This window comes from Epinephelus lanceolatus, chromosome 14, assembly GCF_041903045.1.
Source record: "Epinephelus lanceolatus isolate andai-2023 chromosome 14, ASM4190304v1, whole genome shotgun sequence".
Classification (NCBI taxonomy): domain Eukaryota; kingdom Metazoa; phylum Chordata; class Actinopteri; order Perciformes; family Serranidae; genus Epinephelus; species Epinephelus lanceolatus.
The window spans coordinates 40,057,278-40,075,176 of record NC_135747.1 but is presented as its reverse complement, the minus strand read 5'-3'; the positions used below and the strand labels follow the sequence as shown (position 1 = coordinate 40,075,176).

General features: G+C 41.5%; 1 protein-coding gene across 1 annotated transcript; it reads right to left on the bottom strand.

Moving 5' to 3' along the window:
* Nucleotides 1-15,698: 15,698 nt before the first annotated feature.
* On the bottom strand, nt 15,699-17,078 carry LOC117251767 (trace amine-associated receptor 13c-like). The gene is made up of 2 exons (XM_033618297.2): nt 16,906-17,078; nt 15,699-16,521 (listed from the first exon to the last, which is right to left on the bottom strand). Exons 1-2 carry the CDS (start codon nt 17,076-17,078, stop codon nt 15,699-15,701), a joined length of 996 nt encoding a protein of 331 aa, XP_033474188.2.
* Between the last annotated feature and the right edge of the window lie 821 nt (nt 17,079-17,899).

Sequence of the window (17,899 nt, the reverse complement as noted above, 5' to 3'; positions counted from 1 at the left end):
TCCAACCTCACCATCAATGAAATGAAGGCACTGACATCACTGAGGAAAGACCGGAACATCAACATCTTGCCGGCAGACAAAGGGTGATGCAAAAGTGATGCTGAAGAAAGCAGACAACCATGCAAAAGTCACTGATCTGTTCAGCAACAAAACCACCTATGAGGCACTGAGGCGAGATCCTACCAGTGGCTACAAAAGAAGGTGACTGCCGCACTCGTTCCTTCCCTACAGGGCCTCCCTCTGTCGACCTTTTAGCATAGCCCATTGCAAAGCCTGTGGCCTATAGCTCTTTCACTCTGGACCCGTTATTGCATCAATGTAAAAAATGTTTTGATTAAAATGAATGAACGAACGAATGGGGCTCATGCTGGTGTAAGCAGTCTTAGCCAGTGGCATCACAGCATTGTGGCCATTCATGAATGCCACGTGGGATGGCTTTGTGAGTGTATCTCCCAAGCCTACAGGGAGGGGGCAGTGACCTTCCCACTGTGGTCCACGCAAAGTCCACACATAGTGCAGCAGTTTATGTGGCCTTGTTTAGGGGGTGAGTGTTGAAGACATAGGTATGGCAGCGTCATGTTCTACTTTGCCCTTCACATGGCTCTATCTCTTGGACATGTGGAGCTTTTTTCCTGGGTCTGTGCTCACTGGGACAACAGGGGACTGGTGGAAAGGGTTTGGTGTGTCAGTTGTGTTGAACCTGACTCCCCTCTAAGCATGACACACCTACATGTTCAGTTGCTCCTTGATGACCTGGGAAATGTAGTGTTCAGGATGTCTATTGCTTTTCACTCAACCCCACCATGGTTAGGTCATGGCTCAATCTGGTTCAGTTGCAGAATACGTGGGTTGGCTGGGGCCCCTTACTTCTGCGATTCAGCAGCCATGGTTAAAAAGAAATAGGCAGGCTGCAAGGACTAACATTTAGCCGGTCAGGGTCAGTGTTGTGTTGTTGTGACAGGACGTTCATTTATCAGGCTCCACACACTGTACCCACCGAACTGAGACCCCCTCCCAAGGTGAGTACTGTTCGCTTCAGAAGGGTCTGAGTCCTCTTGCAGTGTTCACATATGCACAAAAAATGCTGAGTCACTGCTCTGAGTCTGTTTAGAGGGCTGAAGAGGACCAAGTTTGAAAACTCAGTTTCTTTTGCCACTGACAAGTGAACTGACAAAAGCCCCTTCTCCACCAACATTTCCAGGAACTTTTATTTCCAGGACTTAATATACCTGGGTAAAATAATTCCTGGTAATCTGTATGGTTAGCGTTTCCACCGCACCTCAAAGTTCCAGAAAATTTATTCAAATCATGCTGATGATAGAGATGATTCAGCGTGTGCCCTATATTGAGTTCTTGTGTAAAACATAATGTTAGTGTCGGTGAATGAGAGACTGTGGATATAGCATATTGAATATTGCTGTCTACATGTTTACCTGTTTATGCTTGCTGAACACATGTATTGATAAATTATTGGCTTCTTACTCACTAAGGTTTAATTTCACTTACAGTAACGAGTGTAGCTGCCGTCAACTCAAATAATTTTCGAGTTATCTTCACTTTGTTTCCGCTTGCCTGTTCACCGATTACTGTGTGTGTGTGTGTGTGTGTGTGTGTGTGTGTGTGTGGAGGAGGTCAGCCCCAGCACAGAGCGCAGAGGAAAGGCTGCAGGATGATAATGAATTTAACCAAAACGTGTAAAAGTACCGATAAAAGAACCAATGCCATGAGCGCTTATCAATACTACAGTCTCTGATAATTTAGCCCCGTGGGCTAATTGAGTACCGGGTTTCAGTACCGATCCTTAATCAAAACACAAACAAAGTGAAGGTTGTAGAAATTAAATAAAGTTTGCAATCACATGGCACAGAAGTGCAGAACACTGAAAGTGTTTGTTTCACCAATCAGCGTTCTTCAGCAAACAGCCCTGGGTAAATGATAAAAGTTCCTGCAGTGGAAAAGGGGCTAATGTGAACACAGGAGAACTGAGTCCCTTTTGTGTTGGTCCACTTTGTGGTGCACTTTAAGAGGACTGAGTTTGGTTTGCTTAAAAATGACTATATGTAAAAACACCCAAAGATATTTGTAAGTTTGTTTGCTTGCCTCAAATATTCACACCTTGTTTTCTCCCTTATGCTTCTCTTAGGTCCTAATGGCTCATAAGACAATAAGGTCAGGTCCCTCTAGCTCTGGTATTCCTACCAGATTCCTGTCCTGGAATGTGAACAGGCTGCGGCACCAGGTGAAAATGTCTAAAGTTCTGTCACATCAGACATTGCCTTCCTTCAGGAAACCCATATGCGGGTCAAGGATCATCGCTTGTTACGTAAGTCATGGATTAACCAAGTTTTTCATTCCACCTTTAATTCCAAGGCCAGGGGTGTGGCTATATTAATCCCTAAGAAGATCCAATTTATTGCTTCTAATACTATTTCTGATCCTAATGGGAGGTATCTGATTGTTACAGGCTTGCTTTTCCAAACTCCAGTATTACTTGTAAATGTATATGCTCCCAACTTTGATGATCCAGGTTTTGCAAATAGATTGTTGAGTAGTCTTCCTAACCTGAACACCCACCTTTTGATTTTTGGTGGTGACCTTAATTGTGTGATGGACCCACTATTAGACCGTTCAAGTTCGAAGACAACTTCTCCCTCGGCAATGTCAAAATCATTTTCGGACTTTATGTTACAGAACGGTTATGCCGACCCTTGGAGATTCCAGAATTCTCATGTGAAAGAGTTTTCCTTTTTTTCTCATGTACATCGCTCTTATTCCCGTATTGACTATTTTTTTGTTGATGTTAGCCTTCTTTCTAACGTATCCTCAGTTGAATACCATGCAATAGTCATAAGCGACCATGCTCCCTTTACTCTTGATATATCTTTGCCTTCCCATTGCAAAACTCGTCCCCCCTGGAGATTTGATTCTCTCCTTCTCTCGGATCATGATTTCTGTGATTTTATCTCCTCTTCCATTGATACCTTTCTTACATTTAATAAATCAGACTTTACCTCACACTCTTTAATTTGGGAATCTCTTAAAGCTTATCTCAGAGGTCAAATTATTTCATACTCTGCTAAATTAACCAAAATACATAAGGCTAAAAAAAAAATAGACTCACGGATTCCATTCTCAAACTAGACCATCAGTACGCCACCAATCCTACCCCAGAGTTGTACAAACAACGCAGGTGCTTGCAGGCTAAATTTGATCTTCTTTCAACTAGACAGGCAGAACGCATGCTATTACAATCTCGTGTATATTATTATGAATATGGCAAAAAGGCAGGTTGTCTTCTTGCGCATCAATTGAAACGCCAAGCCGCCTCTCACCTGATTCCACAAATTAAAGACTCTTCTGGCAATTTACTGTCTAACCCTGCAGATATTAATGCCACTTTCATTTCATTCTACTCCGCCTTATATAAATCAGAGCTTCCTGCAGACCAGTGCTTTTGATTGCTTTTTTGATAATTTAGTAAGACCCACTATTGACCCTATTGCTAATAATCTGGATTCTCCATTAAATTTAGACGAAACAATCAGTGCAATTAAAGCTATGCAAAGTAATAAAGCTCCAGGCCCGGATGGCTACCGGACAGAGTTTTTTAAAGTTTTGTGACAAATTAGCCCCACTTCTTATTAATGTATGTAACAAATCGTTGGAATGCCACCCACCCTTACCCAGGCATCCATATCTCTTCTACTTAAAAAGGACAAGGATCCAACTTCTTGTGGGTCCTATAGACCTCTGTCCTTGTTAAATGTGGATGTCAAGGTATTGGCAAAACTGTTAGCGAGCCATCGCGAACTCATTCTCCCTGATATTGTATCAGAAGAACAGACAGGTTTTATCAAAGGCTGCCACTCTTTCTCTAATCTATGTACTCTTATGAATGTCATTTACTCTAAGCAGACCTCTAAGTTACCTGAAGTCATCATATCATTAGATGCAGAAAAAGCGTTTGACAGAATAGAGTGGGATTACCTGTTTACCTGCATTTTGGTTCAGCCTTAACAAACATGACGGACATAGAATTGAATTCTCAAACAACAACAAAAGTTATGTTAAACTGACATAAAATTCCTGTCAGACAAGGGGGGTCATGTGACAGATTTATTTTGTGTCTGTGTATTCAAAACTTTTATGTTACTGTGTTGTATTAAACTAAAATGTTTGAATGCACTGTGTTTAAAAAAAAAAAAAAAAAGTAATAAGTTTAGTAAGCGAACTGGGATTTACACTGTGGGCTTTTCTCATTCCTACAGGCAGTTAATGTGCAAATACAATTCTGTTGCTGTTCCACTCCATGACTTAAAGGAATACTTCAACCCTCAAATGATCATCACCCACTCTGTAATTAATAAGCCTTTACTGTTACTGTGATTTTTTTATTTTGGAGTTTTGACCAGTCCAAACTATATTACTTGTTGTGAAACATCAATAAAACACATGAGGTCATTCTGAATTTTTATTAACATGCCTGGTTCATTATTATCATATTTGATATCACTTTACAGCAAATTGCTATGCTGTGTGAATTCAAAGAAAAGAAAAATGGCGTTAAATTGCAACCCATCACATTTCATATACCTTGTGAAACTTTAACTTTCTCTGTTCTTTGATTTACACTGTATGTTTCTCTGCAGATTTAATTGCAAAGATGTGATGACCTGTAGATAATCATGTGTTTTCAAATAATCTGTTTTACTTCTTGCCACAAAATAAAACTCCATGATGCTTCTGAGTGTGACTGCATGGATAATGTGAAAAATAATTGTCATGAAGTAAACAAATGTGATGAATTACATTAAGCTGAAATGATAAAATGCCCTTTGTCCCTGCTCTGAAAGGGAACATGATCTGTTTCCACTGACAGTTTTATCTGAAACACTACACTTAATGTTATTCTTATGGCAGGAAAAGTGTGGCTAATCTGGAGCATCTTTTCTCTGTGAAACAGGAGCCTCACCAGGCCAGTAATCTTTGTTTGCAACAAAATGGACATAGTTCACTGAGATGATGCTTTGAACATAAATAAATGATAGAAATGACAGCTTTAGTTGTTGTGTTGGGCTGAAATGTTTCCTATCACAAACAAAGAAGACTCTTCATATGTGTAATACACATAGGATTTTATGAGACATGAAACCAGGTGATACCTAGGGACAGTTTATGGTGCTTGTGACTCTTTCTTACAATGCAGGCCTTTCTACTATTGTTCAGACACAGTTTGGACTTAAAGGGGCAATAAGCAGAAATTCATCATTTCTACATTGAAGGAATTAAAAAATCGCTATGTGAAGAACTAGAGGTGTAATTTCATCTGGAGTATAACATGACGTCACACACCCTCTCTCTGTGTTGATCTCCAGTCCCTTGTTCATGTGAATCGCTGCCTCCTCCCTCCTCTCGGAGCCCTTGGCCCTCCCTCCCTATAAAAGGCTACAGTCAGTGAGCAATGGCAGCGCGTATTTTCGAAGCGAAATGGCAGAGTGCGCAATGAAACCTGAAGACGACATTACCTCTAAAGAAACAAAGGTCGTTGGCAAAGAAGTTGTCGGATAAAGAAAGGGACAGAACCCTGATTAACATTGGCCTTGCATTTCCAAGGTGGAGAGCACTGCAAGAGCTAAAGGGGCTACAATTTGACTCAGAGCTAGCTCTTCTTCTCCTGGACAGGTAACTGTTAAGTAACAACATAAAGTCAAATGTCTGTTTCAATTAGTGTTACAGTAACGTTAGGCACATGTTGCTATGTCGATTCAATTAAATTTAATGTTACAATCGTAGCATGGGTTAATGTCTGGAGCTTGAGTTATTAGCTGCTCGGTCCCAGCAATGGGTCAGGCGTTACGGTTGTGTTAGGTGAGTAGCCCGGCAGCCCAGCTAACATTTGCAATTAGCATTGTAAAATGTAGCCAGGCTAAAACATCGCTCTCACTCACGGAGAAGAGTAGGAACGTTAGCGTTAGCTCCCGGTGTTAGCACTAGTTGGGATCCAGCGATGGCTCTAGGCGAGTGGGGGGTGGGGGTGGAGAGCAGAGGCAGAGGGAGGTGTGGCTCATGACGCACTTTGTTTTGGTCTACAGGTAGTGCACAACAGCAAACCAACCTGATCTCACAGAAATACGTGAAATGACCACGACCTCTTAACACCGCATTCCGTGGTGGCAGCACGTAATGGGTTGAAATTACGTGCTGCCACCACGAAAACAATGCCAATGTAAAGTCAATTAGGATCCTCTCCCGTGGTGGACACACGGATTCCCTGATTCAATCACGTCACGTCAACCTCGTTTTCCTCAATGATATCTTTAACATTCCTGTATACACACAAAAAGAAAGAAAAAGAAGTGTTCTTGATAACTCAACAATATGACAGGTTAATGTCAAGGCCATAAAATAAAATAAATGTATTTTGCCAGCTTTTGATAGCGTAGGGCTTTAAGAGCATTGTGCTGTGGGCGGATGGGGCACGTTCCACTACTGTTTTGTAGCTGCTGTCTGCCGTCTGTGGGCTTCATTCCATTTCAGATTTCCATCCGTCTGCCGTAACTGAATCCAGATGCCACTAATAAATAAATAAATAAATAAGAAGATAAAAATAAGGCTGAGCACGGAAGAACCAGAGAGGAAACACCATCACATGGAGCCGTCTGCCCTCCACTCCACCAGGGGAGAGCGGACCCCAAGCCAGCGCCACAGAACCAGTGGCTGCCCCGCTGGTTATACCTCCGACCGTGGCAGCTGTCACACAAACCGCTGCTGAAAATTATACATTTTGATACAGGTAGGCTATATACATATTGCAAAACTCTGTAAAAGTACACCAAAGCATATTTTTGTTTCCAAATATTTATATGAAAACGAAACCATTCATACAGTCAATATAAAACATTTTGTTAGTAATAAAAAACAAATGTAATCTCAATGTGACCATGCCACCAATTCCATCATTCATTCAATCGCGTGTTCAATGTGTGTGTGTGTGTGTGTGTGTGTGTGTTTGTTTGTGTGTGTGTGTGTGTCAGAGAGGAATATCAATAAAAAAAGTTTCCAGTAATTATTTCAGTGTTTATTAATTTATTTCATTCTTCCATTTTTTTTAAATTAAAATGCGTAATATAGCCAACAATATTATAGACCAAATGTTAATCTAATTATTATTGTAGAATGTATTTAGCAAATCACCACTCAACTGGAGACAGCAGCAAAAAAAAAAAAAAAAAGGAATTATAAAAAGCCGACAAATAGTGTTAATTAATTGACGTGAGACAATGAAGAGGTTGTCTCCTATAGTCTGTAATTTTTATTTATTTTTTTTTATCATAACTTCTCAGAAATTACTCAAAAGTAGAACATGCTAAAAGTAAATACAATAATAGGCTAAATAGTGTCTAAGCAATAATAAAGTGTCTAAACAATAATAAATATTATCTAAGTTATCTATTAGGCTACCATTCCACTCTGTAAATAGATTTTAAAATTTCAATATGATTTTAATATTATTTTTGCTTATTTCATTATTGTTATTATTGGTTTTACTTTTTAGAAGTATTGTATTGTCTGAGGATGACTCATTTTACTAACTATCTACAGTAAAAAAGACAAAAACAAGCAAAAATCATTTTATACACTGGGCCTTCAAAGTGCTCTCTGAAACTACACCTGGCATGGCTTGTGTCCAAAAAAAAGACAAAATCAAAACTTTGTCGTAGAGCTAAACCAAATACATCATTGGAAAGGTCTCAACCTGGAGAGTGACATATGTCAGTATGAAGATTCTACATGGCTCCTGCTTTCAGCCATTGACCTTTGAACCTTGACCTCAGTGCATGTTTGAGTGCTTATAACTCAGCAACAAAAGGGGGTGCAGACATGGGACCAACTGTTATAGAGAGCTCTTGACCTCAACTATCATGTGAGTGTCGTAAACAACTGGGGGTGCTGTCAGATATGGGTAAAATATGGATACAATTAATTTTCACCCATTTAGAAATTAGATATTTAAAATCTGATTACACAAGTGTGTTTACCATCCCCTTAAAGTCCACAGTGTACTTTCAATTCAGTATTTACAACTTCCAAATCTGGGTTCTAAATAGGGTCGTAAAAAGATAGATCTACTGAATATATCTAATATCTAGTAAAGCCGAACTAGTAATGACACTGCACCTAGATGAACTTTGTTAAGAAAAAAAGCAAGGATGTTGGCTAATTTCAGATATTTTCGATAGTACTCTAAAAATGGCATTTTCTGGACGGCAGGTTTTTTTGCAGTTTGTAAAAGAGGGTCGTAAAAAGATAGATCTACTGAATATATCTAATACCTAGTAAAGCCGAACTAGTAATGACACTGCACCTAGATGAACTATGTTAAGAAAAAAAGCAAGGATGTTGGCTAATTTCAGATATTTTCGATAGTACTCTAAAAAAACTGCGTTTTTGGGACAGTAGGTTTTTTGCAGCTTGTTGTAAAATAGAGTCGTAAAAAGATACATCTACTGAATATATCAAAAGTCTAGTAAAGCTGAACTAGTAATGACACTGCACCTAGATAAAATATGTTAAGAAGAAGCAAGGATGATGGTTAACTTCAGATATTTTAGCAAGTTCTCTAGAAATGGCGTTTTTGGGATTGAATATTTGAATAGGCTATAACAAATATCTAGAACAGCCGAACTATCACGTTATTATCATTATTATTATTATTGGTGGGAAATTATAACAGGGGAATGTATTTGCCGTTTTAATATCAAGAACACTTCCGCGTTTTGTGTGTATACAGGAATGTTAAAGATATCATTGAGGAAAACGAGGTTGACGTGATGTAATTGAATCAGGGAATCCGTGTGTCCACCACGGGAGAGGATCCTAATCGACTTTACATTGGCATTGTTTTTGTGGTGGCAGCACGTAATTTCAACCCATTACGTGCTGCCACCACGGAATGCGGTGTTAAGAGGTCGTGGTCATTTCACGTATTTCTGTGAGATCAGGTTGCAGCAAACCTAGCGGTGAAACGATTTCACTTTTTGCCCCTTTAAAGACACTGTCTGTATTTGATCATTCACTCACTGAACAACATGAACAAATGCATTCAATTGTCCACAGAGCAGGCCTCATTTCAGTCACTCCACAGCCTCTCTACAGTATGTTGGTCTCACAGGAGCCAGGCTGCAGAATCTGAAGACTGACAATGAGTTTCACTGCTTTTCTAAACCAGGAATAAGACAAGGCATAGATCAAAGGATTAAGACATGAGTTAAAATAGAGCAGACATTCCAAAGCAAATACAAATAAACTGTTGGCCAGGCTGTCACCTGCAAGAGTGACACAGTAATATGGGCAGAAACATATTAGAAACACAATTACAAGAACACCAAGAGTCCTGGCTGCTTTTAGCTCAGATTTCTTTTTTTTCTGACTCACTGAAAGCTGGAGAGTGACAGCTGTGATGTGAGAGTGCATGGCACGAGCCTGAGACACAGCCACAACAAATACTCTCATGTACAGAATGATGACAACAGTAATGGGAGCAATAAAACTTATAACAAGATCAAAAGCTACTGAAAAATGGTCAATGACAATTACACACTCTCCGTGGCAGGAATTATACCTGCCTGGTTGAGTCAGGTCATCCTTTATAAAATGAAACCAGTATAGAGCAGCACAGAGCCAACACAGACACACACAGAGTTTAACGCTTTTCACAGTGACTCTGGTGGTGTAATGCAGAGGGTCACAAATAGCCACATAGCGATCAACTGATATGAGCACCATGTCTCCTACCGAAGAAGATATAATGATTAAGCAAGTATAATGACACAGAGTACACGCAATGTCACCAAAGAGCCAGCAGGATGTTTTTAGGCCAAGTACACCTGGTATCACCACAAGGCCCATGAGAAAGTCTGAGACAGCCAGAGAGAGGAGGAGGATGTTGGTGGGTGTGTGGAGCTGCCTGGAAGCAAAGAGAAAAACATCATGAACCCAACAGGTTCAGGCTCAGATCTAAATGACAAAACAACTAAAACGTGTATGCAAAACGTTTCTGATCTATCACATCTATAGTTAAGATATGGTTAATTGTAGACAATTGAAATAACTTGGTTGATGTCAAGGTGAATAGAGAGCAATGTTAAATATTGGCAGGAGATGGAACATGAAACACATTTGAGCTTTATGGTGCAAAAAGTGGTAAAATATGACTTAAAATATGATGACACTTTATGATGTGCAACATTATTCAGCACTAGCTCAAATACATTTCTTTTAAATCTACAGTAACTGTTCACATTTTTAAGCTACAAAGCATGTAGAGAGAAGCTGAGGAGTTAATCTCTGCCTGAAGTGGGAGACTGCGATGATGACGAGCAGGTTGAGAGCAGCAGTAAACACAGAGATAAAGTACAGCACAATAGTAATGAGAATTGTTTCAGGCCAAGAAGTGGTGGGCTTCCTGCAGGAGGTGTTGAGGAGTTGTGGAAAGCAGAGCTCTGCTCCGTCCTCAACCTCCATCTTCAGAGATCTGCAGAGAGCTGCAGCTCTGCCAGCTTCCTGAACAAACCCGAGTCATATACTGATTTACCTGTCTCACATTCTCATAATTCCTCCCCTCTTTTTTCTCTCCTTCCTCACTCTGCACATTACGCCATCATCTTCATCACTTTCCCTGCAACTCTTCCTCTCTCACTTTTTTTCTGTGATATCCTTTACTGTCGTTCTTTACCCTTGTTTCCTTTCCTTTGTCCGACCTCTATGCCCTTTTTAAAGTGATTAAAGCAGTGTTTAGAAAGTCAACAGGACATAGAAAAAACGGCCCACTTATTCATTTTACTGAGGCCACTCCACACAGCAGGGGTACCAGTGCAGAGGGATCCAGCGGGAAAATAATTGTAGCATTTTCCAGCAAATAGATGAGCCTGACTCTACTTTTGGGGTATATCGGGATGCCAGCAGCTTTACATGCATTAATCCAGCTCAGTGCAGTGCACATACTGGTGGGGGAGAGGGTGAGGGGTGGTGGTTGGCAGGGAGCACAGTCTTGATGGCTGCCTCCTGCCCAGATAGCACACATACATCTGGCCGACGTCGGCCTGAGGACGACACATCGGCCCTGAATTTATAACGTCTGACAAGTGTCGGCCGCATGGGCGGATATCTTTAAATTTAATACTCTTTTGCCCCAGCTCATCAAACGTCTCTGTTACGTTGGCTTTGGGTCGGCCCAGTGCCGTAGAATGTCTGTCCACATACGGAAGTCCTCACAGAGGCAGAATTTCATCTCCGCGGTGTTTGTTTGGAGCTGAGCTCGCAGGACACAGCATCTCATTTCAGATAAGCTAATTGGAATAAATTGGCAGAAAATAGCTATGTTGTTTCTTCTGTGACCGTTAAAAGAGGTTCCTGGTGAGTGGCAAGGCACACTGGGTGTATATAGCACATGTCCCCACCAGCTAACGTTATCTTTCATTATAGTGAAAGATAACGTTAGCTGGTTTCATTATAGTGAGCACTTGTTTTGGGTTAAAGTGGAAGTGTCCGGAACTGCCACCGTGGTCCCGTGGCCCCCCGGCCTGACCTCCGGGGCCCTGGACGGCTGACGTTGCTCAAGTGTGGGTGACAGGAGCGAAGAGGAGCGCGGAGGTGAAACAGTGAAGTTTAAGGATGCCTTCGGTATGTTGTGATTTTATGGGCAATATATCAGTCGAGGTCTCCTCCTCTGCAAAGCAAACTGATCCGGTGGCTACAGGTAATAGCATGGTTTTGAAACCACTGTTTTTCTGAGATGAAGGACTGATTGTTGAGCTGCTGTTAACAGTTAACGGAGGTTATTTAACAGTTTCAACACTACATTAAGCAGAGTGACAGACCCAAAGCCTTCAATCTGGCTAAAAGACAGCTGAAATGCTAAAAAACAATAAATAAATACAGTAGTGAAGTTGGGATTTGTTTCTTGAAGTTACGTGCTCATCGTCTTTTCTGTGTCTTGCAGGCTGCCAGGAGAAGCAGACTGGCCATCAGATATTGTTTGTGGAAATTTGAAAATAAAGTTTGTCAAAATTGACTTTTGTCTCTTCATTGTGCACACTTACACACGAAATAGGGTAACAGTTAGCTATTTTTGAATGTTAGCATTGATTTCTCACATTGAATGGTGAAATATTTGTAGTTTGAAAGGTCCGACCTAAATGAATAAAGGTCGTAGTTAACAAAGCATATGAATATTAATGAAGGAGCACCCACTGAGTGCAGCTTCTTTTATTGATCGTTTGAACATCGCGTGGTGGTCATTTTTGATTAAAGGCCGACATCTCAGCAACGTCTGGGCAACACTCTCCCTGCTACGTCTTAACGATTTAAACTTGATACATCGGGCCAACGTCGGCCAGATGTATGTGTGCTATCTGGGTGGTTATCCCTGTCACAGCATTGTTCAGTTTTGGAAGGAGGTGTCACTGGTGTGGGGTGCAGATGGCTGTTTTGATCCGTGATAGCTTGGATGTTTTGGGGGTTGGAGTTGTCTCGTCCTTCACTTCTGGCTGTGCTTGGCCCACTTAATGTCCCTCATGAGGTTTGCCATGGATGAACTGTAGGCCTGACCATCACCTGATCCCTGAAATCAGTGTTGCATCCCTTCAGCAGCAGGCCGATCTCCTAGTACATCCACAGCTTCTAAATTTAAGAATGTTATCTTTTTGAGGGTGGTGACACTCTTGATGTTAGTGTTGTTCGTCATAACAACTACAGTAGAACAGAAGTACTGACCTGCAGAAACAAGGACCACAACACAGCACATCCAGGACATACATGACAAGTGGGTGAAAAACTTATTACACAGAGAGCTCACCCAACCAGAAAAAGAAAGTTCTTGCCAAGGAACTGAACTGTGCTGTAACACCAGAGCAGATACCGACTGTGGATCTCATCACAGCAACGGAGTCAGTTATCACACACAAGTTGGCAGACCCAGTGGCAGAACAACTTAGGTTAAAGGTATCAGCTGCTTCAGTGGCTACAAAAGAAGGTCATAGATTCTTTACAAAAACTGGAAAAGGACAAAGTCGTTGACAGACCACTGTATTATCGACTGTACCCTGATGAGGCCATCCCATGCATCTATGGACTCCATAAGAGACACAAGGAAGGAGCATCACTAAGACCCATCAGCAGCAGCATAAGCTCAGTCACATACAACATCTTCAAACACCTGGCACCTGGTCATCTGTTTTACTTCTTGCCACAAAATAAAACTCCATGATGCTTCTGAGTGTGACTGCATGGATAATGTGAAAAATAATTGTTATGGAGTAAACAAATGTGATGAATTACATTAAGCTGAAATGATAAAATGCCCTTTGTCCCTGCTCTGAAAGGGAACATGATCTGTTTCCACTGACAGTTTTATCTGAAACACAACACTTAGGGCTCTAGTTTCGCAGACCGGGCGAGGCGGGGGTGCAGCGCACCTGCGCTTCGCCAACTGGGTGTGGCCAGGCGGATTTTGCAAGTTTGGCACACCGTGTGCACTGGCGCAGCTACTCGTCCGTCCCACCTCCGTCCCTCCTACCTGCGCAAGTCGGAAAGAGGGAGGAGAGAAGGTTATCTGATGCTGTGGCTGTTTGTGGTTGGCTGAGAGGGATGTGAACTCATTAGTTTTGTTAATCAAATCAGGTTGGGTTTCCATTACGCGTGCCAAACGTGCCAAACTGTGCCAATCCCCTTATGGGGTGCAGTTTGTAAAGTGGCTCACGCTGAAAATAACATCAACATTTTGCCACATTTTGCTTCAAACAATGTTTAAAAAAGTGTTGTGAATTTTTTAACGTCACCTTTTACCACCTTTACAGCAATATTTGTTAACTTAGAAATATATTAAATAGTTAAATCTAAATATTAAATGTGGCACCTAAATGTTAAATGTTAAATCTAAATATTAAATCTAAATCTAAATCTAATTGTAGATTTAGATTTAGATTTAGATTGTTATTTTCAGCGTGAGCCACTTTACAAACGGCACCCCATATCCCCTTTGATCTAACGTCAGATGTGATGGGACAGTTGATATAGAGATACATTTATGTGCTGATTGCAGATAGTTGCATTGAATAGTGTTTTTTTGGGTATTTATTGCATTGTTAATGTGCCTGATATTCTGGAAACCTGCCTGTGAGGTTTTGGTGATGTGTGCGCACTGTCCGCTGGTCAGCCAAACTTCGGCATACACCGGCTGCGCTCCGCCTGCGCTGACAGTAGACCTGGTTTCAGCTGGCGAGCTTTTACCGCACCTTCGGCGAAGCCTTTTGGCACGAAACTGTCACTGCGCCAAGATGGATCTGTCAACACCTCCCCCTGCTGCGCCGCCACACCCATCTCAGCGCACCTCGGTCTGCCAAACTACCAAACTGAGTGCACCTCGGGTTGCGCTGCTCGAAACTAGCTCTGCGCGGGGTTCGCCACCCTGCACCACCCTGCGCCGCGCCGGGCAACTAGAGCCCTTAATGTTATTCTTATGGCAGGAAAAGTGTGGCTAATCTGGAGCATCTTTTCACTGTGAAACAGGAGCCTCATCAGGCCAGTAATCTCTGTTTGCAACAAAATGGACACAATTCACTGAGATGATGCTTTGAACATAAATAAATGATAGAAATGAAAGCTTTAGTTGTTGTGTTGGGCTGAAATGTTTCCTATCACAAACAAAAAAGACTCTTCATATGTGTAATACACATAGGATTTTATGAGACATGAAACCGGGTGATTACCTAGGGACAGTTTATGGTGCTTGTGACTCTTTCTTACAATGCAGGCCTTTCTACTATTGTTCAGACACAGTTTGGACTTAAAGGGGCAATAAGCGGAAATTCATCATTTCTACATTGAAGGAATTAAAAAATCGCTATGTGAAGAACTAGAGGTGTAATTTCATCTGGAGTACAGCATGACGTCACACACCCTCTCTCTGTGTTGATCTCCAGTCCCTTGTTTACAAGCCGGTCTGGCTGCGCTTTCATGTATGTTCATGTGAATCGCTGCCTCCTCCCTCCTCTCGGAGCCCTTGGCCCTCCCTCCCTATAAAAGGCTACAGTCAGTGAGCAACGGCAGCGCGTATTTTTGAAGCAAAATGGCAGAGAGCGGAACGAAACCTGAAGACGACGAGGATCCGACATTACCTCTAAAGAAACAAAGGTCGTTGGCAAAGAAGTTGTCAGATAAAGAAAGGGACAGAACCCTGATTAACATTGGCCTTGCATTTCCAAGGTGGAGAGCACTGCAAGAGCTAAAGGGGCTACAATTTGACTCAGAGCTAGCTCTTCTTCTCCTGGACAGGTAACTGTTAAGTAACAACATAAAGTCAAATGTCTGTTTCAATTAGTGTTACAGTAACGTTAGGCACATGTTGCTATGTCGATTCAATTAAATTTAATGTTACAATCATAGCATGGGTTAATGTCTGGAGCTTGAGTTATTAGCTGCTTGATCGCAGCAATGAGTCAGGCGTTACGGTTGTGTTAGGTGAGTAGCCCGGCAGGTCTACAGGCAGTGCACAACAGCAAACCTAGCGGTGAAACGATTTCACTTTTTGCCCCTTTAAAGACACTGTCTGTATTTGATCATTCACTCACTGAGCAACATGAACAAATGCATTCAATTGTCCACAGAGCAGGCCTCATTTCAGTCACTCCACAGCCTCTCTACAGTATGTTGGTCTCACAGGAGCCAGGCTGCAGAATCTGAAGACTGACAATGAGTTTAACTGCTTTTCTAAACCAGGAATAAGACAAGGCATAGATCAAGGGGTTAAGACATGAGTTACAATAGAACAGACATTCCACAGCAGATACAAATAAACTATTGGCCAGGTTGTCACCTGCAAGAGCGACACAGAAATATGGGCAGAAACATATTAGAAACACAATTACAAGAACACCAAGAGTCCTGGCTGCTTTCAGCTCAGATTTCTTTTTTTTTTGATTCTCTGAAAGCTGGAGAGTGACAGCTGTGATGTGAGAGCGCATGGCACGAGCCTGAGACACAGCCACAACAAATACTCTCATGTACAGAACGATGACAACAGTGATGGGAGCAATAAAACTTATAACAAGATCAATAGGTCCTGAAAAATGCTTAATGACAATTACAGTTACACACTCTCCGTGGCAGGAATTATACCTGCCTGGTTGAATCAGGTCATCCTTTATAAAATGAAACCAGTATAGAGCAGCACAGAGCCAACACAGACACACACAGAGTTTAACTCTTCTCACAGTGATTCTGGTGGTGTAATGCAGAGGGTCACAAATAGCCACATAGCGATCAACTGATATGAGCACCATGTCTCCTACCGAAGAAGACACAATAATGAAGCAAGTATAACCACACAAAGTACACGCAATGTCACCAAACAGCCAGCAGGATGTTTTTAGGACAAGTTCACCTGGTATCACCAGGAGGCCCACGAGAAAGTCTGAGACAGCCAGAGAGAGGAGGAGGATGTTGGTGGGTGTGTGGAGCTGCCTGGAAGGAAAGAGAAAAACATCATGAACCCAACAGGTTCAGGCTCAGATCTAAATGACAAAACAACTAAAACGTGTATGCAAAATGTTTCTGATCTATCACATCTATAGTTAAGATATGGTTAATTGTAGACAATTGAAATAACTTGGTTGATGTCAAGGTGAATAGAGAGCAATGTTAAATATTGGCAGGAGATGGTACATGAAACACATTTGAGCTTTATGGTGCAAAAAGTGGTAAAATATGACTTAAAATATGATGACACTTTCTGAGGTGCAACATTATTCAGCACTAGCTCAAATACATTTCTTTTAAATCTACAGTAACTGTTCACATTTTTAAGCTACAAAGCATGTAGAGAGAAGCTGAGGAGTTAATCTCTGCCTGAAGTGGGAGACTGCGATGATGACGAGCAGGTTGAGAGCAGCAGTAAACACAGAGATAAAGTACAGCACAATAGTAATGAGAATTGTTTCAGGCCAAGAAGTGGTGGGCTTCCTGCAGGAGGTGTTGAGGAGTTGTGGAAAGCAGAGCTCTGCTCCGTCCTCAACCTCCATCTTCAGAGATCTGCAGAGAGCTGCAGCTCTGCCAGCTTCCTGAACAAACCCGAGTCATATACTGATTTACCTGTCTCACATTCTCATAATTCCTCCCCTCTTTTTTCTCTCAACCTCTGTTGGACTCTGATGCCTCTCCTTCCTCACTCTGCACAATACGCCATCATCTTCATCACTTTCCCTGCAACTCTTCCTCTCTCACTTTTTTTCTGTGATATCCTTTACTGTTGGTCTTTACCCTTGTTTCCTTTCCTGTGTCAGACCTCTATGCCCTTTTTAAAGTGATTAAAGCAGTGTTTAGAAAGTCAACAGGACATAGAAAAAACGGCCCACTTATTCATTTTACTGAGGCCACTCCACACAGCAGGGGTACCAGTGCAGAGGGATCCAGTGGGAAAACAATTGTAGCATTTTCCAGCAAATAGATGAGCCTGACTCTACTTTTGGGGTATATCGGTGTAGCCCGGGAAAAATTGTGCATAAATATGGTAAATAGTTGGTGATAAATACATGAATAAATAGGATTTGATAAAAGGTTAAAAAGGGTGAAATACATATATTTCATTGTTTGGGTAAAATCTCAAGTTCATGTGTTAAAATTGTTAAAAATGCTTAAAAATGTTTAAATTGCTATATGTGTTTCATTTCATTTCATTTGATAAAAAGCTGTTTATTTATATGGTACCCTTTCTAAAGAAATGCTTTCTTTTTACATGAGTTGTTTTTTGTTTTGAAAGGCTGGCTGTGGGGTGCATCCGGGTGAGAGAGAGGTGAGAGGGGAAGGACGGGAAGTTAACAAGAGAATGCGGTAAATTTGTGAG